The sequence below is a fragment of the Vanessa tameamea genome, chromosome Z (assembly GCF_037043105.1).
Source record: "Vanessa tameamea isolate UH-Manoa-2023 chromosome Z, ilVanTame1 primary haplotype, whole genome shotgun sequence".
Classification (NCBI taxonomy): domain Eukaryota; kingdom Metazoa; phylum Arthropoda; class Insecta; order Lepidoptera; family Nymphalidae; genus Vanessa; species Vanessa tameamea.
This window is the reverse complement of record NC_087341.1, coordinates 6,906,130-6,927,985: the sequence shown is the minus strand read 5'-3', so window position 1 is coordinate 6,927,985 and position 21,856 is coordinate 6,906,130. Positions and strand designations below refer to the sequence as shown.

Below are 21,856 nucleotides of genomic sequence, written 5' to 3'. Positions count from 1 at the left end.
AGTATAGCGTATTTTTTTTGTACAAATACATGTCAAATCGAATTTAGCTCAGAGTCTTTTTTAGCATGACATATTACATATTGGTAATTATTATCAGATTGATACAACACCATCTTTTTACAATAAAATTTTAATAAAAATAAAATGAACATTCAATAAGGCTTTGCATTGTTTCAACAGTATGCAACAAAACAACATATAAAACCAATAATACCAAAATATATTGAAATTTAACCTTAATCCAGCTTTTATAATATAATCTAATTTTTGGTGATACATTTTTTCCAGGGTTTTAATTATTATAATATTATATGAATATTAAATAATTAATTAGGTACTAGTTACAAAATTTAAAATCAAATTTACATTAACGTTTTGATTTTTAATGTTAAAGAATATTTATATAATATGTTCCTAGAGGTCCCTAGTAATAAAAACCAATACAATAAAAATCACTATCTAGGCATAGATATATCTATATAAAAATAAATAGAGCAACGCAATAGCGACGAATAGAAAAAAAGCAATGGCTGAATAAACTTCCGTTGAATGTGGAAACAGTGCCATTCCTTTTATATTGATAATTTTATACAAGTTTTTTTCACCAAAATATTGCAATAAATAATCTTTTGTAAATATTATTTTGTTTGTTCATATATAAAAAGTTTAAATAATGTTTTAAACTAAAAACATATTAATTTAATAAGTCCTTCAACTGTTCATTTAGTAAACTGTTATGGCGTTTGTGTTCTGATACACAACGCATATCGGGTCTTATTAGTAAATTTGAAAGAAAAATCGGCGTTTATAATTATTCCGAGTTTCCGAAAAGTTTTAAAATGGGTATTTATTCATTATAATAATAATTTAATACATCGGGAGTGTTAATATTTAAGGTTATGTTTCTGTATTATATAGATAGCTTAGGTGTGTTTCAGTGAATCGAAAGATCCAGTAGGCGTTTTTCTCCAGGACAGTACCGATAAAAGTGATGTCTGAATGAATTTCTCACGCTTTTTAGACATTCAGTCATGGTGGGAAGTACCCAGCATTGCATACTTTTGTTCCTTATTCAGGACAGCTTTCAATCTTCTGGATTTTGACATCGAAGTAAGTATATGATTTTTTTTTTGTTCAGGTAGCGTTAAGTGTAAAATAAAAAGTGTATTATGATGTAATTGTTTATTTAATAGGAATTAGAAGAGGCTCTTCTGACAGATGGCACAGAAGAATCGGGTAATTCTCTCTTGACCGAACTGATAGTGCGCCTCTTGAACGGTTGCTTAGGCAACAATGACATCTCTGCTTTCAATTATCAGGTACAAATTGTTTACTTATAATGAAATCTTACTTCTGCTTTGTCTTATCATCAAACTTAATTTTCAGATGTATTTGAGGCGTTTATTTAGGAGAAAATGTCAAGAGCATGGAAGATACAACCCATTCAATACTGATATTGATTTTCAATTCTTGCCTCTTCGGACAAAAGTTGAGATATTGTATGCATTATGTGATTTTCGGTTAGATGCCGAAGACGTATTTGACCTGTTCAAGAACTTAGAAGCTGAAAGTCTACGTGTGGAGCCACTAGGGTGAGTTATTGCATATACTCATTAATAATATAAAATATTGTAATAGATTTTTTTGTGTTTTAGGTCCTTTTACCAAACCTAAACCTATTTATAGTACATTGTTGGAAGTATTGATTTTATAGTTGTCATCAATGTTTGCACTAAATAAAGATGAATATTGACATCCTTCATCAACAATCATGGCTAAGAACACATACCTGATTTAATATACTTTAATATCATTATTTAAATGTTTAGGAAAATATATTTGTTATTATATTATAAATTATTTCTTATTATCCAATCAGCATTGGACAAATAGAAATTTGCAAATTGCACAATATATGGATTTGAGTAGACTAAAGATAACTGTGACATTTAAAACAACATTATCTTAATAACATCATACATTTAAAGTATGGTTTTGTTGTATTTTTTTAGAAAAATGTTTTTTTCATGTTTTTGATATGGTACATTTAGATGTATGGGGACAATACGAAATATAGATCAATATTCTAATGTTATCTAAAATAATTTTATAACTTAATGTTTTTCTAATAGAGACTTGACTCTGTGATGAGACTTTCAAATTTGAAACTCTGCATTCTACTATTAAATAACAATGTGTTGTTGTGTTCTGGCTTATAGGGTGAAAGAGTCAATGTCATAAGAAGCTCATTAGACATAACAACTTAATTTCTCAGGTGGCAGTGGATTATCTATGTAAAGCATGCTATGATATAATAATTACAATTTGATATTTACCTAATCTAACAGAAAAATTTCAGCATATGTCAACTGTATTTAGGCATTTGATATATTTTAAGATTAATAATTAATCACTTTCATAATTATAAATTATTTGTTTTTTTATTTGCAGATGGGATGACAATGATTCTGCTTACTGGTACTTTTATGGCACAAGATTATATAGGGAGGATATAATAAAGAAACCGAGGACCAAAAATAGGAGAAGGAAAAGGGAGAGCAGAAAGAGAGGCTGGTTTTATGGAGATGATTGGCTTGACGACGAAGATACTGATCGTGTTTGGCAAGTGGTGTGTTTTACGGAGGAAGATTGGACCCACCTGACAGAGAAGTTCAATGATGCTACCAGCAAGGTTGAAAAAGAACTTCATAGATCTCTCTCACAAAATTTTCTGCCAGAAATACCAAGGCTATTTGAAGAAAAAGAACGTTTACAAAGGAAAAGGTGAGAATTTATTTTAATTTTAAGAGAGCAGACTGACAACAGACTTTCTGTTGGTAATTGGTCACCACCACGGAAAAGGTGTTGATACTTTAGAAATTTTAGTTGGATGTTTTGTCATAGTATAGATGTATCATTCTCAACTTATAATATTGGCACACTGCAATACAATTTGTTGGGAAATAGCACTTCCCAGTGATGGTTAGATCGTACCAAACTATAAAAAAATTGTGCAAGGCACCAGAATTTTTTTAAACTAAAAGTACTATCAAATTTGATTATTTAAAATTTGTTTTTTGATTACTATGTTAATCTATGGTCTTATATTAAATAACAATTAAAATAAATTTGTTTTAAATGTTATAATTTGTCAACTACTCTCTATGTTTTTTAAAAATAACATTCATAAACACAGGTATAGAAAAAGTTAAAAAGTCTGAAATCTAACATCATTTGTCTGATTAAACTAAACAAGTTTTGATTAAATGAATGAATAATTATTAAATTAAAAGTATAGAACACTTTTTACAATTTAGTTTGGCTGTGCGTATTTAATTTATTGCAAAGCTATTTCTGTATATTGATTTGTTTCATTGTAATTGCTTTTATTATTGCAAAAGTTATATTATTTTTTAAAACATCTTCGAAGAGTCAATGCTGTTGATAGAGATTTAATGAAAAGATTTTATTACAACTGAGGTACCGAACTTTTGTATTAATTTGAATTAACTATATTTAAAACTCACAGTGTGTAATGAAGGAAATCATTGCTGTAGAAAAATATGTTGTGTTTTGAATAATACCAGCCACCAGTTCAGTAGTAAAGTTGAATAATCATCTATTTTACAAAATAATTTTGGGGATCTGAAAAAATGTTTGACAGTAGAAGATATAGAGTATTGATCTTACTATTAACAGAAGAAGCTGTAGATTGCCGTTAGTTAATATAATATACAATCTATATCTATAAGAACATTACTATGCGAATTTTTGACTTTGCGAAATCAAGCTTGTTTGTTCATTTTAATATTGTATTCAAAGGAAAATTATATTAATTGTAAAAAATCAAACATTCTTGTCGAAGATTAGTGGACTTGGATTATTCAATTGTTAAAATTTTTACAAGCATTTGCGATTGGATTTTAAGTTTTATTGTCCTGTCATTCGCGAATATTATCAAAGATACGTGAAACAAAGTAAACTAACTAAAATAAAGAAATATTTGAATAAGCATTGTGAAGAAGCTGCTTTTGCAATTTTTTGAATTATGTAGCTGATAAATTTAACAAATACATTTTTGTTAAATTTTAATACAGCGCCGTTTTTTTTTTCTTCGGTTGTCGCGCTATATTACGTGTTAAAGCAAGTTCTAGATGTATTATCATATGTTCACTGTATCTGTATGTTGGAATGGTATTTATTTACCTTTTAATGAACTATAGTAATTATAAACGTAAATTAAAGGTTACTAGAACTGGCACCGCGTCGTACATCAAGCCGTGTGCTGCAGAAAATCAAGCAGAAGGAAGAAGAGATAAAACAGAGTGCTTATGACTCTAAGGACGAAGACAGCAAGGAAACATCAACAGTCGCTCGTGAGAACCGAGCGAAGCGACGCGAACAGCTAAGGTATTTAATGTAATGTAAACTAAATTATATAATACAATATAAACTATATTTAAAAATTATTTCCTTAAATCATATTTGAGACGTAAGTGTGTGATCACATAAACTCGTACCTTTATGAAAAACTGGTGAAAATTTTGCCTATTTTGCACATTAAGCCTATTTTGGTATAATAGTCGAAGTTGTGTAGTGTGTAGTAACGTAAATTAGTGGAAGTAGCTCAACTGTTTTTCATAAAGGTACGGGGGACAATTCTACGAATTTATATCAGTTGAGAATACTTTTCTGATCCTACTTCGATCGAACCGTAACTACATTGCTATGTTAGCATAAAAATAGCTAAACGGCAACGACACGTCCAGTCATTTAGATTGCTATAAAGTGACAATTTGTAATTAGACTTACCCAGGATAAAAATTGAAATATAATTTTATTAAAATTACCATCACACAGTATACCCTTAGTTATTGGTGTCAAATATTTGTCAGAATGCCAACAATTCTGTTATAATAAAAGGCAGTAAAAGTGCATATTGGTAAGATTGTTCAGGAGGTTTAGATAATCTCTTCTCCATTTTTCGTGAATGTTGGAAGATAATTGTACAAAATTTTCTACTCAACTTCAACTGTTTATTTAGTCAATTATCAAATCATCTTTTCCTTTAAGGTCAAGAAAATCTTTAAATAGATAACAATAACGATATGCAATCAGACGTTCGCATCGCTTCGAATTGTAGATGCATTGTTAAACTATTAAGTCGTTGGAGTAGTTGGAGTCGCTCGGTCTAAGATTAAAACGTCAATACGCTTATTTTTGCTTGAAATTTTAGATTTCAGTAAATTTTAACTTTAAAAAATGAAATTAAAAAAATGTGCAATACATAATAGTGGTTTTTCTATAACAATTAAGCGGATATTATGTAAAACTTTTAATCATTATCTTGATTTGGCAGGTATTCAACCTTTTAAGTTACGTTACAATTTCAAGGGCTGCATTTGATTAAAAACATAATTATTTTACTATCACATAATGTAAAGTTTTATTCCGATAAAAAGATTTAGGCGCTTGCTACATTTTCCATTCACGAAAGACAAGTTCTACTGTTACGTACATACGTGTTAAGATAGCTCAAACATACTTTTTTCATAAATCAGTTGCTGTCGCCCCGTTGAGACGAGAGGACTACGGAAATAATTGTGACTTGCATTTTTTAATAATCATTTATTTTATTAAAAGTACTACACCATATTTTTCGGAATAGGAAAACTATTGAAATACAATATTGCCGGTCGTAGTAACAGCATAGAAATTTGTCCCGTACCGTGCGGGGGTCTCGTGGTTGATGTCTTAAATTTTTCGGAATTTATTGATTCAATTATTTATAATTTTATATAAACAATTATTTAATTATATTTAACAATGTTTTTGTATAAATAATCTGTTTTACAATTTTTTGATTCTCATAATGAAAATATCTAGATACATCTATGGCTGCAAATATTAAATGAATCTATTTTATAAAAAAAAAAATGACAATGGCCAGAGACTATTCAAGTCATGAAGCAAGCAAATCCGTTTATGAAAGCAATTTCGTTGCATTCCCTTTAAAGATAATCGAATAATTTGACGTTAAAAAGTCCTAATTTTGTTTTTTAGTTTTGTATGGAGCTTTAAACATTGTATACAGTACACACTAACAGTAGTGAATAAATAATAAAACTGTACATTTTGATAAATTCGGCTTTATTGCGTACATTGTGTTTTTAATATAATTAGTAACGTCAACATTTAAAAATCGTTACAGACCGTAAAAAGTTATATTCACTGGTAAGTACAATTATCATTCTATTGTATATTTTCGGTTTGCCTGGTAAATAAATAATATAAAAAAATGTAACGGGATGTGGTAGTCACTCCTCAAAGGAGACATTTTTTTAAATAAAGATATTGTTGGCCATGTTTTTATTTTTAGTTTATCATTCTTTTTTTTCATATATTTTGTTGCAGTTTTGCTTTCAAATGGTCATACAGAGTTTTCGTTGCGGGAAGGAGAAATATTTATAGCTTGGCAGCTATAAATATTGACGACAAGGATGTTTTTGACAAGAATTGATGTGTTGACTAGATTAAACCAATCTTGGTGGCTCTAGAAGCGAATACAATTGAAATATAATAATACCTTACCCATTACTACCCTTCTTTCAACCGATTAAACCTGTATAATGAGGCGAATATGTAGTGCAAGAGAGAAAAAAAACCGTGTTTAGAATCACACAAATAACACATTCGCTACATATAATGATCATTTGTATTATATTTCAGATCGTGAATGTTTCGTTGAATACCATTAAATTTAATATTTTGTACTAGATGTAAATAATTTACTATATTAAATAATTAAAATTTCTACTATATGCATGGGATAAGACTGAAATTAACATCAACGGTTTACGGTGTACTTCTTAGTTTCACAAACGATGTGGTCCTAGAAGCTGATTGATCTCCAACAAATAATACAAGGTATTATTGCGGATGGATCTTTCGGGGTATGTAAAACATGACGAGATAAATATGACGAAGACGTGGTCATGTCGAACGTCCCTGGAATCTCGAATTCCCATCACGCTTGGGAACGAGGGACGAATGGCGGTTGAAAGTTACGTATATCCTGATAATCAAAAGAAAGCAATTGATACATTCGTATATAACTTGAATTCGTATGGGTGGCTTATAAAAAGCTACATGACGTGCTTAATTCATGTCACATCCTACAATGTATCAAAACTCTGCTCTTTATCCAATGTGTTCTGCCTACCATTACAATTGGTGCAGAGCTGTGGACGCTCAACCTGGGTGTGTACAAAATCAGGATTATAAACAAACAAACTATGAAGAGGTCCATAATGGGTATCAAACTACAAGACCATGTTCAAAATACCGAAATCCGGCGAAGAACCTTAGTTCGAGACGTCGGATATGGGTTTATTAAAAGTGAAGTTGGCCACTTTTTTAGCCGAAAGGACAACTGATGGAGGTGGTGTCGAAGTGACGGCAATGAGCGGGTCGTTTGACGTCCAGCAACACGATGGGCTGACATTATAAAAGTTTTGGTTCGAATCCGGACCGGATCGGAATCGGGGCAAACGTGATCGTTAATCGTCGTCGTCGTCGATCGTCTCCATCTGATGATTGAGCTTGCGGGAAGAAAGGCCTACACGCATCAATGGGATTGGATCATTTTGGATCATGAAGATTATATATAGCAGCGCTGAATATCAAATTTGGATAATAATCAATCAGGCGAGATGCGAACGACGCGCTGGTCCGTCAGGCACTTGGATTAAGGAGCTCGTTCTATCAACATCTCTTAATTATTGTATACCGGATATCACCTGAATCATAATTATTCTTTTTATTATTAATTTAATATTTGACGTAAAAGGATATATTTTTTATAATATCCTTTTAAGTCAAATTTGACGTAGTTATAAATGAACAAGATTAGTTTTACTACCTTTAAATTGTTGTAACTTCAGAGGGTTAAAAATAAAATACAAACTTTCGTTCCATACAAACGAATAAAATGATTTTAATCAAATATAATAAAATCGCATAAAGCTGCATTCACTCAAAAGATTTTAGAGAAACTTATGAATAGGGCACTGTTCTGTTGTAGAGGATTTGTTCTTTCATAGACCACCATCAGACGATAATATTTCGTTATGTATAATTACGTGTAATATTTATCGTCGAAGAGAGAATTACTACTATAAATATTAACTGGAGTTCTTTTAGTTATTTTTTTGACTGCAGATTTCTATGTGGCCTATTTAAGAGTTGATTGCTTACTTAATTCATCGAATTCTCTCTCTTTTTTTCTCTTATAACAACTTTTATTAATGACCTATGTTATCTTTTCTCTAAGAAACATGTGATAGTATTGTTTGTTACTAGATAGATGTTATATATACTTAGATATTTTAAGTAAAATGACAACAATAAAATTTAAGTAAACAATAGACGTCTGATACAGTAGTCATTGGATTAGTGTTGTTTATTTATTGTTGAATTTGTTGTACCTAATTCATAAATTAATTATTTTTTTTTTATTTTTCTGTGTGCGCGTGATTTAATCTATTTCTTCGGCGTATTTCAAAATTATATTTAATTTAATGCAAATCACAATCAAATAATAGCAATTTATCTTGATTGTAATAATAAAAATCAATATTTTATTATTATTATGATAAATATAATTTCTTCTTTTTCACCCCTACTATAACACTCACTAAGTTTAATATTCACAAAAAAAAATTATATAATATTAAAGATAAGATTTGAAATTGCTTATTTTGAGCGAATTGACACTTAATTGGCGGTGTAACGAGCAATGTCATCATGTCACCCTGTAACTCTCATCATTTTTTCATAAGGCGCCAAAAGAAGTATAACTTCAACAATACGAGCAATGGGCAATACCTAACAAAGCAGTATAAGGTCAACATTGACACTATTTGTAATAGAAATGCTAACGACCAAAATAAGTTGCTGTGATGTTAAGTAGTCACCGCCACCTAAATATATTTGAAGTATTTTTAGCTTATCATCAATACGCCGCTTAAGTAGATAACTAAGATTCCTACTGTTCGTTTACGTATACTTTTACCGACTCTTGAAACCAAAACCTGTTGCCAAACCAAAAGGTTGCTCTTCAATTAACTGACTAGTGGTTGCTCTACTTAAGTACCTAACCCTACCTCTAGTAGATAAAACAGTAAAACCTTAATGACTAATTAGCCGAACTTCTAATACATGGTCTAATTCAGGTAATTAAAAATATATTTTTATATTAAGATCAGATTCCAAGCAAATTAGTATATTTATAATTGATAACGTAAGTCAAAAAGTATTACAGATCTGATACATCAACGTTCAGAACTAATGTTTAGAACGAAGATGAAATGTAATTATAATAACCACCACCAAAAGAGGCTTAAATTTTTTGCATCGAAAATCTTAATCTATGTACCTAATATATTTTCGTAAAACCTAGTGTACTACTTAATTCCAATAATTAAATTTAAAATATGCGACGTTCTCCTAAGGACTGGTATAAATATATATAAAATCATTAAAACGTAAACGTCAAATAGTTATTCGACGTTTATTAACTTTAAGTTTGTTGTACAATCAACTAAATATATATTTATATTACTTACATATGTAAAAATCTACAATTTAAATTATTTTTAACTTATCATTAATCAGATGAGCATAATATATTATTGAACATATATATATGTGTTATACATATCTATATGTTTGTAGAAGGTTTAAATTAAAATATATATTTTGAGGACGTTTACAACAAAATTAAATAGTTTGTGCGGTGGTACTTAACGATTATTGCTATGAATATATAATCATGAGTGAAATATTACTTTATAACTTCATTTTGGTTATTAAAGTTTGAAAATGCGATTAAAAAGTTTTGTTTTTTGTAAAAGAGTATTTACTAATATATTCTTTAATCAAATTTTATAGACACAATAAATATATTAGAACTTAAATCTAACATATTTTTTATACTTTTTAGGTCAAAATCTGAATCGTCAGATTCATCGGACAGTTCATCAAGTGACCAGGAAGAAATGCCCCAAAAGGTTACTCGACCATCCAGGTCAAGAGATAAGAAATCAAAAAACTCACCTACTACCAACAAAGGAGAGCCACCTCCAGAACCAGTGGTTAAAACCGGAAGGAAAACTAACAATTCGCTAGCAGCTGCTACTGGGCAGATAGTAATACCAGAAAATGACGAGCCGGTCAATAGCACTCGGCGAAAGCTCAAGACGTCACAAATGTAAGTTGCGCCTTAATTATTGAAAACGATATATTTTTTCTCAACATAATGGAGTGTTTCCTTTAAGTAATGGTTCTTTTAGGTGAACTCTTGGTAAGCCCAATGCTTGTTTTAGTGCTGAGGATTTCTAAGGAATTCTAAGGATTTTAAGCATCTGTCAACGATTTAATTGTTGTATAATATTTTGAGATGAGAGAGTAAGCTTCTTCTTTCGTCAATCCTCAGAATAAAATCCAATCAAATTGCACGTATACATAAACGCTTTTTAAAGCCCTTTTCAGAATATCAACAATTAATATTAAAAAAAAAATAATTACACCAATGTAGACTATTAACGTATTTAACGAGAACAAGTACTGTTATATAAATTATTTATGAAAAATGTATATGATTATTATTAGTTGCGAGTTCTGAATCTGATCATTAGTTCCGAATATTACGTCCTAGATACAAACAAACTAATTGTATCTCTTTATAATATTAATATAGATGAATATTAATCATACTAATTTGTTCTAACTACTCGAAATTACTTTTTTATTATATGATGATATTATATTTATGAGGTAAAATAAATAAAACCATTAAAATCTAGTATAGAATTCACTAAAAACACTTATCAATTTCTCTTGGTTTATGTTTTTGAATGTATAGACCGTGATGTATTTCTTCAGAATGTTATATTTTTATTTAATTCATACCAATCTCTCCAGCCTCAACTACGAGATAAAAATAACTGTAATCGTTAATATACATTTTTTATCATCAAAGGGTGCATATCTTATAGTAGTAGTATTATCGTTAATGATTATACTACTGCTTAAGATTAATCTTAATAGCACTAATTGCAATTGCGTCACTTCAAGTCAATTTCTTCGGACAAGCCAATCGATAGAAAGTAAAATGACATAAAAATTTTAATAAATTACTGAAATAATTATAAAGTATTGGATATCCACACAGTTATTATATAAAAAATTAAAACTATGAGTAATATATATGTTAGTAGTATATATATATTACTCGTGGTTTAAAAAAAAAATTCTTTTTTCAATACATTCTAAAGTCAATCTGCTCATTTATGCAGTGTTTACAGAAATAACTTACAATTTATTTTTATAGCTAAAACAGCGTTCAAATTATACTGAATTGTAAAATTTTTGAGAACATGCATTTTTAACTACCTCTTTTTTAAGAATCAGTAATGATTATTCAGGATTTAATTTATAAGAAACTAAACAATATATTCCTATTAATAAGGGATATAATTATTTGGTATATATAATACATATGTATTTATTAAACTTATATATATGTATTTTGTTATATATTATTTGTATTATTTAAAGATTAATTTTTAGTTGTTTAAGAATAAAACATGCTTGTTTGCACCATCCCGTTTCCCACAGACAAATTCTTACTCTAAAGGGTTGTCTGTAAGAGATTGCTTTAAGCAATAAGACCGCCTTTGCACGCTTCTCTTTTTTGTTATATGTTCTTGTAATGTTATGTACACTGTATCTTTTGTCTTTTGTGTGCAATAAAGTGTTTATAAATAAAAAATAAATAAATAAGGGACTAAACTTCGGTGCAGTATTTTTTGTTTAAGTAACTGGTAAATATTTGGCTCACAATCTCTTTAAAAATACTCTTAAAAACGGCTAATCGGCATAAATACTCTTAAAGTAACAGTCAGTGCATTAAATAAACCACTCAAATGTGAATATGGAAATCTATTCAATTTCAATATCCAAATAAATTGTGCCGACTTTTTTTTAATCAAATTGAGTTTAAGTTTGTTCAAATTATATCTTTACATTTGAAATTTACAAAAAAATATATTATTCTAGTTTCAGTCAAACTGAAGAAGATGTGCAAACTGATATGTACAAGGTGCTCGAACAATTATCAGCGCATGAAGATGCCTGGCCTTTCATGGACCCAGTTGAAGAGGAGTATGCTCCTAATTATTACGCTGTCATCCGGCGGCCGATGGATCTCCGTAAAATGGAGGAACGTCTAGATAGCGGATATTATTCAGACTTTTCTATGTTTAAGGCAGACTTTAAACTTATAGTTAACAATTGCCGATTATACAATGGGCAAGATAATGGTAAGTGATATTTGACATAAGAAGAATAAAATATGTAATATATACAGATCCTTAAAATGCAATATTATATTTTTCAGAGTATACGACTATGGTAGATAACTTGCAAGCGGCTTTTGATCGACTCACGGAAAAATACATTCATCGGCTCTCTTCTTCTGATGAAGAAATAGCAGTTGAATACCAACTGCCCACTCCGTCTAGAAAGCATAAATTAAAAACGAGCGAGACATCACCTATTCGCCAAAAACGAAAGAAACAAAAGTCACAATCTGAAGCCGGTAGATCTTTTGATATTATGTAGATATATATTTATTTAATACCAATGTTACCGTTTTAAAAAGTATTTACATAAAACTAACTATTACATAAGAATATTAATTTGCTATACAACTAATTGTACTCCAACAACTAATCATGAAAAAAAACTAACAAATTAATATAATATAATTTTAATTATACAGTTACAGATGAACCTACATCAAGTACGTCAGAAATCAAACAAGATGAAGAGCAAGTGACACCAAAAGAAGAAGAAGAAGAAGAATGTGAAGAACCTGAAAATAGTGAAAATAGTGTTGAAGTAAACAAGGAATCTCACAAAACCAAACATGACAAAGGGAAGAAAAAACGTAAAGGTCACCGCCATGGGAAACATTCCAAGAATCACAAAAAGAATTCTTCCAAGAGACACAGTAAAAAACAAAAGCATGGAAAAAACAAAGACAAAGAAGGCAAAAAATCAAAGCGGTCAAAAAAGAAAAATAAACATCATGATACTGAACCACCCGAAGAGATAAAAAGAAGTGTGTCCCAAGAGTCTTTAGAAAGTTCAAATAGAAGTAGAAGTGCGAGTCCTCTGCCGTCCATACATACTCCATCGCCGTCTCCCACGGAACTCGATAAATTAGAGCCGAGCGATCAACTTACCGATCCAGACTTTCTAAAAGATAAATATGATAAAATTAAGGAAAGAAGAAGACATGCAGCAAAAGATGCTTGGGAATCGCTTTTTGATTATAAGCAAAAAGTTGATAAGCAAAAACAAACTTTAAACTTACCAGAGAAAGAAAAAAATCAGAAGTTACGGGAAACAATCGAGAAGTTGAAAGCCAAAAATGAAAAGTATAAAGATTCTTCACTTTTCAATAGTCTTTTTGCTCCGGGAGGATCAAATAGTGCCAAGTACAAGGAGAGTAAAAGTACAAATATAGAAGACGAAGATGGGTTTTCTGATGATTCCATTGACAGTGTCAAAGATAAGCCGAATAGTAAGAAAGTGAAAAAGAGTTCAGCCAAAAACGCTTCTGCCTCGGAGGCTTTAGAGCAAGCTGTAAAAGATATAAGCAAATGGCTTGACGACGCTCCTAAAGGTTCGGCAGTTAGTTCACCTTGTGATAGTCCTGCCCAAACTATTTCTACAGAAGAGCAAGATAACAGTCGAATGGACGACGAATCTTCACAGGGAGAAAAGCCAATTCTTTTTCGGAAAGAACTATCTCGAAAACGACCGTCATCACGTGAACCAAAAATTTTAAGGCGAAGAGAAATTCAAAGGACTATTGATAGACTACAACCAGGCAAAAGCAAGGGAAATTTACTTACTAATATGTTGTGTAATAAAAATGGTGATAGATCAGAAGATGCCATTCCACTTGGTCCTCTTAGTAGAGCTCGTGATGTCACCAAATTAGACGAATGTAGTCCCAAGCTCAGCTTAGGTTCCGTCTTACCTTGCGTTCAATTTTCTCTTGGATATGACAACAACTTTAAAAATGGAGAAATTAAAAGTGACAAGTTAAAAGATATTAAAAAAGTAAAAGATAATACGAAAGACGTTAAAAAAATTGAAACAATTACCCATTACAAAATGGAAGAAAAAATTGTTACTAAAAAAGACGCAGAAGTAGAAACAGATGATTTACCACTAATGAAACCAAGTCAAGAAAAAGCTACTCCTAATCTAAGTGCTTGGTTTAAAGCTTTTGGAGCTCCAAAAGCTACCACTACTTCTAGTAATACCAAAAAGAAGACAGAAGAAACAGAAACCGAGGAAAAAGCCTCGGAGAATTCCAACAATGATACAAAATCGACGAGTCCAAAGAATACAACGGCTAAATATGACTCTCCTAATGACCTTAATTCTCCTACTCTTGATGGGGGCGATAGCCCGCACCCAAGTGTAACTGCGACACCAAGACAGCGAAGAACCAGCACAGGCAGCTCAATTTCAGAAAGATCATCATTTAGTCAAGATTTAGATTCTCCTAGACATCAAATGTCCCACACTTCACCACTATTACGTTCACCAGCATCGCCGAGAACAGATGATTTTCAAAAAATTACATATCCCATTATAAATGGCACTGTTCGTGCAGGGTTCTACCAAGATACTACATCTGTTAAAAGTAGTCCTGAGAAAAGTTGCAGCCCAAGGGATGCACCTCAGTCTCCTTATTCACCATACTCTCAACATGTCTACGCTTCAAACAGTGCCGCAGGCTCTTCTACGCCTAATTACTTTATTGATCACAACAAAAGCCCATTGCCAACATATGGCCAAAATGCTCCACCTTATTATGACACATCTAAAGCACCTCAAGTCAGCAAACCTGCAAGAATACATGACGATTACACGGCACTAGGTCCTGATACTTTTCAACCAACTAATTATAGCGGTCCATTTTCACCAACAGCGCCGCCATATCCTCCCACGCAGACTACTTATTCGCAACCTCAAGTATCTCCACAACCTTGTGTTACATCTACACAAATATCAAGCACTGTACAAATATTACCTGATCCGAAGACATCATTATTCCCGGTCAAAAAGCGAACATACAGTGAACCTGAAATTTCATCCTCAAGGAAGCCATCTGAAGAAAAAGAAGTGACAGTATCTGCACCGGCAAAAATAGATTATCCAAAAACTACAACTACATCTACTTTACATTTGATGCAAAGTACTCCACCGACTTCAGTAGATGATATAGCTTTAGCTTTGAGTGAAAAATCTGAGGTATTAAAATTGAATACATTACGTGATAAAAATAGTACCCTTGATTACTCGGAGAGACGTACTGCGGAACCGAAAGAAAGCGCATCTTACGAACGTAATGAATTAGTACGTGACTACAAAAAGGAACCTATTCATATTGATCTTACGAAACCTGATTCGAACAAAAAAGATAACATAGATATGATAAATATGGGTTACATGAATATTGAGGATAGAAAAGCCAACGGAGATTTACATGGTGTTGAATTTGCCGAAAGGAGCCGGGAACCCAAACCAAATGTAATTCCACAGCAAAAGGGATATGAAATTGAAGCTATTGCTATTAACCTTGGTATTAACAATCACCAATTACCGAAACCATTGTCTAAGCCAACTGTCACTTGTAATTTAACACCAGCTCACACACATGAAAGACCTCACACTGAGATTAGTTTAAACCAAACCATACCCCTTGCACATCATAACCAATATGATAGCTTGCCTCCTAATCAGCACATAAGTAATTTCTCATTAAATGACATTGAGTTAGCAAATAAAAAACTTTATTCATGTAATACCGCCACTTCCGCTACTGCAATTGACTATGGAAATTGGAAGGTAAACCAAATGCGAAAACCGGAAATACAACCATCAGATTATTCTGCCAATGGATATACACCTAGTAGTGAAGAAAAATTAAAAGCAACCGATACATCGAATTCGACTGCTATAAACTATAATAAAAATGTACAACATCAACAGTTTAATAACTACAATACCATACCTAGAGCGAGTATCACACGAAGTCAAGACATTCAACCAAATCACTCAGCTGAATTAAGGATACCTAATCCACGTGGCCTACTTAAGTGTGACCCTGTAAGCGTAAATACTACAATTAGCGAGAGTAATCCACTTCCCAAAAATTTGGAAATGGTTGGTAAACCACAAATAAATAAATCAGAAAAACTTATTCAAAATCACACATTGGTATCATCTTTACCATATAAAACACCATATAGTACACATTCGGCACTTCCAATTGAAACATTACGCAATTTACCAAATATTCCACAAATGCTAGAGCGATATTCAAATGATGAAAGGTATTTGTCCAGCTTTGCAAATAGCACTACGTCACTTTATCATGACAAAACTTTCCAAATGGCACAAATGTTTAACAAAAACATGAATCCTGAAGCACACCCAGTCAGTACTTCTACTAGTATATATTCTCAACCATCAATTGCTGCAATCAGTAAAGATAACAATCTTTATAAAAGTTCTGTCAGTATTGCGAGCACTCAAATGGATGTAAAAAAGAATAAGCGAAAAAGAACATCGGATGTAAAACAATCTTCGACATCGATTGGACAACCATACCATACATCTACTTGCAGCACTGATGTTTTGTCATCGGTCAAACCAAACATGATACCAGGAAATCCCTTTAACTTTGGAACCACTCCTAACATAGCGCTCGGTGGAATGTACGGCGACAACGGTGGTTTCACAATCGAGGACTTTCGAAATAGTACCAATCAAATAATGGCCGCTAACTACATGGCTGCAGCAGTTGCTCATCAACAAAGAAGCAATGAAGCAAATGCAGAAAAACTAGCAAAACCAGCACATCAGAATTCAAACCACAGCGCAAGCCCATTTCCTTTCATAGGGCACTCACAAGTTCGTGCTGGATATCCGTTTGTTGCAGCAGAGCAGTCTTCACCATTATATCAACAGTACTTACAGCGCTACCAGGAAGAATTACAGCGACAGACAGGAGCTCAAATAATGGGCCTATACCCATCAGCCTATTCAACACCACTTGGTGTTCGACAACCATATGATGCCATAAATCGACCTTCATGGCTTTAATATTATCTACCTCCTCATTATGATGTGAGGAACCAATTTTACAGTCCTTATGGATATGACAATTATTATTAAAATAATTTATGTTGTTTGTAGAATTATAGCATCTTTGTGGAATATTTATCAATTATCATATTAATCAATGTTGTGCAAAATTCATGACAAGTTTAATGTTATTGTATTCCATGAGTAAAGTATTCATCTTGTCAAATCTTATATGATAATGTTTCATAACATGTCGTGACAAAACACTAATTTGTGTTGACACTATTAATCTTTGTTACTTGTTAGAAAAAAAGTATCTTTCTTTCAATGTGTCTTTTTAAAAATAAATCGTATAATTGTCATGGCAACTACTTATGTTGCATTTAAATGTTTACAGTAAATATAGGACACTTATTTCTCTCTGTATATTTTTAACATAAGATAGTAAAAATATATTTGTATTAATTTTATTTGTTCTTAAATATCAATCAGTAGAGCAGGCCTTGCAATAACATTAATTATTTAATTATTATTTAATTTTGATAAGTACATTTTATGTCACTTCAAAGTTATATAGCTTTATTTTATTGAACATACTGCTTATTATTATTACAAGGTCATAAGAAATTGTATTGTTATTCTATAATTTTAAATTTTATGTTAGAATTTCTTAAATGACATTGTTGTGTAAATAATTTGAGATTTTGTTTTAATTAAGTTTTTATTAGCATTGATTAAGTATTTCTGCTGAATAAAAAAATCTTAGATGTTTAGATGTATGTTTAATGAAATTAGGATTATATGAAATACTATTCTAAGAAATATTGAAAACAATTCTTCATGTGTAAAAATGGAAATAAAAATTTTCAAAATATATCTTAACTTTTATTTACATTTTATGTACATTTATGTGAACATAATTTCGTGTTATAATTTTAACACAATTCTGTAAAATATTTTTTCAGTGAAGTGCTTGTAAAAGCTTTCTTGAATAAAGGCGCATTTTCATTGGTCGATAAGTCGGTAGTTATCCCGATTGCGGGGAGTACCCGCATGCGAGCTAACAACCAATGAAATCCACTGGTCGATAACTCGGTCGATTAAACGTGTGCGGCTGATATCCGCATTCGGGATAACGACCAATGAAACTAGTCAGTCGATAACACGGTCGATACAAAGCATACGGTGACTCGCCTCCGTTCAGTAATTCATTAGACGTCATCAATACTACGCGCATTATTTATATTATTAACGCTGTTTATTTACGCAGCGTGGGAGCAAAATGGCTGAACGGTTTTCGAATTCACAAATGCTAAAACTCGTAGAGATCTATCGAGACTACGAATGTTTGTGGAACGTAACGAGTGCTTTGTATAAAAATCATGACGCAAGACAAAGTGCGTACAAACAAATTGCGGAAAAGTTAAACATTAGTGGCATCTCAGACAAAGATATACCAAAAAAAATTAAAAATTTAAGGTCATCGTACTATCAAGAATTAAAAAAAATTGAAAAGAGCACTCGATCCGGAAGCGACCGAGAATCTGTTTATAAACCGAAGGTGTCATGGTTTTCAATTGCCGATGGATTTTTAAGAGCATTTAAAAATAAAGAGAAGACATTTTCAAATGTAAGTATACAAACTTTATTTATGTTACCAAAGACAATCCTAATTAAGTAGGTTATTTAATATATATTTTTAAGAAATATAATATTATATAAAATATCACTATTTTTTTTTATATTTTATTATTTAGACATTTTTTGGAGTAACACGAGACAATCTAATACACTTCTCATAAAAAAAACACCTCGCGAGTTTGTTTTTTAAAGATTACTGAAAAAATGTGTGTTTAGGTTAGTAGTGATACCTATGAGGTGTTCAATTAAAAATGTTAATGAATTGATGATCCAATTCAAATATTTTTTTTTTATATAGGTACTTCATGTTTTATTATCATAAGTTAAATAAAAATCGAAATGTTTCGTTTTTTTCATGAGAAGTGTATTATTAAAGAAACAAGTGCCGCGGGGCATAGTGGGTTCTGCCGCGGCGCTGTCCCTAGTGCAGTCTACCCTCAAATTGTTCCGGAATGTTAGTGAATAAATCTTGTTTGCCACGGCACTGCACCTTCACTACTGAAGTAATCAGCGAATCTATCCCGAATTGTTGTCCCATTTTCAGTTAAGGTATTATCTTCTCCCATGTCCTCGAAGTTTCGAAGAGGTACTTGTCTCCAGGAGCCATTAATTGTTATACCAGTAGAGATATCTTCATAATCCGCAAGTCCAGGTTCAAGATAATTAGAATCATTTTTTCTTAGCCAATTATGAAGCGCGCAAGATGTCCTTGTTATTTTTATGGTATTCTTGACGTTGTTGGCTATTGGTTTTTCAAAAATTCGAAATCGGCTTGCCAATATACCGAACGCATTTTCTACAATTCGCCGAGCCCTTGAAAGACGGTAATTAAAAATTTTTTGCCGTGTCGTTAGATTATTTCCCGGGTATGGTTTCATTATATTATTTTGAAGCGGGAATGCAGCATCCGCAACAATAACATTTTCTGCTGGAATATTCAGACTACCGTCATCAATTGCTCGTTTTAAAGAACAATTACTAAAAACTCCGCCGTCAGAATATCTGGCCTTTGCTCCAATATCAATATAAGTGAATGAATAATCATCATCGACACAAGCTAGTAAAACAATGCTAAAAGTTTTTTTATAATTATAGAACTCAGATCCACTACAGGCTGGAGCTCGCAAGTTTATATGTTTACCATCAATTGCCCCAATACATCCAGGAAAATTCCACTTTAACTGAAATCCAGTTTTTATATCCATCCATTTTTGTTCTGTGTTTGGGACCTGAAAAAAGAACATATAATCATGAATATTTTTTATTTACAGATCGATGAAAATTCGGAAATAGCTACTGATACTGTTGACTTCGAAAATAATAATACGGTATTAGAAGAGAATGATAGAGAAGAAAACTCAAATGCTGCGGATGAAATTATTGAAAATCGAGTTCAAGAACTAACCGAAACGTCTTCATCTACATTCACTGTGCCATCAAAACTAGCAACGAAGAAAAGGGGCAAATCAAATAAAAGACAGGACGAGGTACATGAAGCCATTGACAAAATAAATAAAATTACCGAGAATGTTACTAAAAATACAACATCGTTACTACAAAATAAAGAAGATGAATTCGACATTTTTGGGAGATATACAGCCTCGACTTTACGTACATTGCCACGCGAGTTTTCAATTATTACAAAAACAGATATTCAAAAGGCTTTATCGGAAATTCAATTAAAAGCATTGAGACAGCAAACCAAATCTTCGTTGTTGTCCTATGGTACCTCGACGTCCAATACCTATGATCCAGAAAATCCAGGATATTTAAGTTCCGCATCTGTGTCTAATTTATCTAACTATGAAGACGATTTCAACAACATCAGTTTCACAAACATATGAAGCAATTTTATATATTATTTATAATTATGCAACATCTATTTGCCTGGTAAGGCATTTTTATTTCATTTAATTATTTGATATTGATTAAATGATTACTACACTCGCGGACACCAAAATCGAACCACTTTGTAATCCACCAGACATTGAAATTTGAAACTAATAACAATAAAGAAATATTTTGTTAGTCAATATTTAGAGATGGTTGTACACAATATCCGTACATCGGAGAAAAACGATACATTTTTGGTTATCAAATGAAAAAATGAAAAAAAAATAAATAAAACTATTTGAAAGAAAGAAAGATTTTTCTAAAGATTTTTCGAAAGAAGAGAAGAAAATTTCTTTCTTTCTTTCAAATAAAACTATTTCTAAGAATGTACATTTGAAAACAATATTTTGTAACCTAATTTGTTGTCTGCCCATAACACTCCGAAAACGGCATTTCAATATAGTTCAATAAATTGGTGTCCATAAAAAAGGGTGGTACGCTTTAGGTGACCGGAAGTGTATTCTGCTCAATTAAAACTTCTTAACGTACGTACGTACGTAACGTAATTAAAACTTCGAAACGTACAAAATTGTAAGAATATTGCAAAATTTAAATAAACATTTACTTTATAATCTTAATATTATTTACTATTTTTATATTTATATGTACTTACTTTTATATAATCTGCCAGTGCATCATAGAGAGCGTCACACACTTCTGGTATAAAACTGCTCATAATAGAAGGGGACACACGAAATAAGTAATATAAACTTTTGTAAGAATCTCCAGTAGCTAAATAACGTAAGGTGACCTCAAGTTTTAATCGTGCAGGAAGAGCCTCACGAAATAATGTGTCTTTTTTTTCAATTCTTTTTTCTACCTTTCTCAATAAATCGTCAAATAAGTTTTTAGGTATTCTGAAAAAATTATCATGATCTTCTACATCACATTCCAATGCCGGATTCAAGTTCGCACACAACGTATTAGAAGCACCGTGCATCTTTCTACTTTTAAGTAAATTTCGCATCCAAAATCTCTTTTTCTTTTTCTTCAAAGAAGTTATTAATTTCTTTTTTAATACACCGCAAACAGTCAAAATTGCTCCACAAAGCAATAATTGTTGATCCATGGCGAGTACGTCTGC

General features: G+C 31.5%; 3 protein-coding genes across 5 annotated transcripts; 2 read left to right on the top strand and 1 right to left on the bottom strand.

The window, feature by feature from the left end:
- The first annotated feature begins 602 nt into the window (after nt 1–602).
- Nucleotides 603–18,112, top strand: LOC113402265 (uncharacterized). 3 transcript variants are annotated; one of them, XM_026642485.2, is made up of 10 exons: nt 603–843; nt 939–1,110; nt 1,194–1,319; nt 1,387–1,592; nt 2,452–2,784; nt 4,246–4,410; nt 10,004–10,270; nt 12,121–12,383; nt 12,461–12,661; nt 12,845–18,112. In XM_026642485.2, the coding sequence occupies exons 2-10, from the start codon at nt 1,000–1,002 to the stop codon at nt 17,254–17,256; spliced, it is 6,084 nt and encodes a 2,027-aa protein (XP_026498270.1). In that variant the 5' UTR covers nt 603–843; nt 939–999; the 3' UTR covers nt 17,257–18,112. The 3 variants fall into 3 exon arrangements, with proteins under 3 accessions (XP_026498270.1, XP_026498254.1, XP_026498247.1); XM_026642469.2 differs by having other exon boundaries at nt 923–1,110; XM_026642462.2 differs by having other exon boundaries at nt 604–843; nt 928–1,110.
- A 144-nt stretch (nt 18,113–18,256) lies between these two features.
- Nucleotides 18,257–21,841, bottom strand: LOC113402004 (uncharacterized). Its single transcript, XM_026642102.2, has 2 exons — nt 21,386–21,841; nt 18,257–20,108 (listed from the first exon to the last, which is right to left on the bottom strand). The coding sequence occupies exons 1-2, from the start codon at nt 21,839–21,841 to the stop codon at nt 19,335–19,337; spliced, it is 1,230 nt and encodes a 409-aa protein (XP_026497887.2). The 3' UTR covers nt 18,257–19,334.
- LOC113403583 (uncharacterized) lies at nt 18,521–21,623 on the top strand. Its single transcript, XM_064220350.1, has 2 exons — nt 18,521–18,868; nt 20,151–21,623. Exons 1-2 carry the CDS (start codon nt 18,521–18,523, stop codon nt 20,721–20,723), a joined length of 921 nt encoding a protein of 306 aa, XP_064076420.1. The 3' UTR covers nt 20,724–21,623.
- Nucleotides 21,842–21,856: the final 15 nt, after the last annotated feature.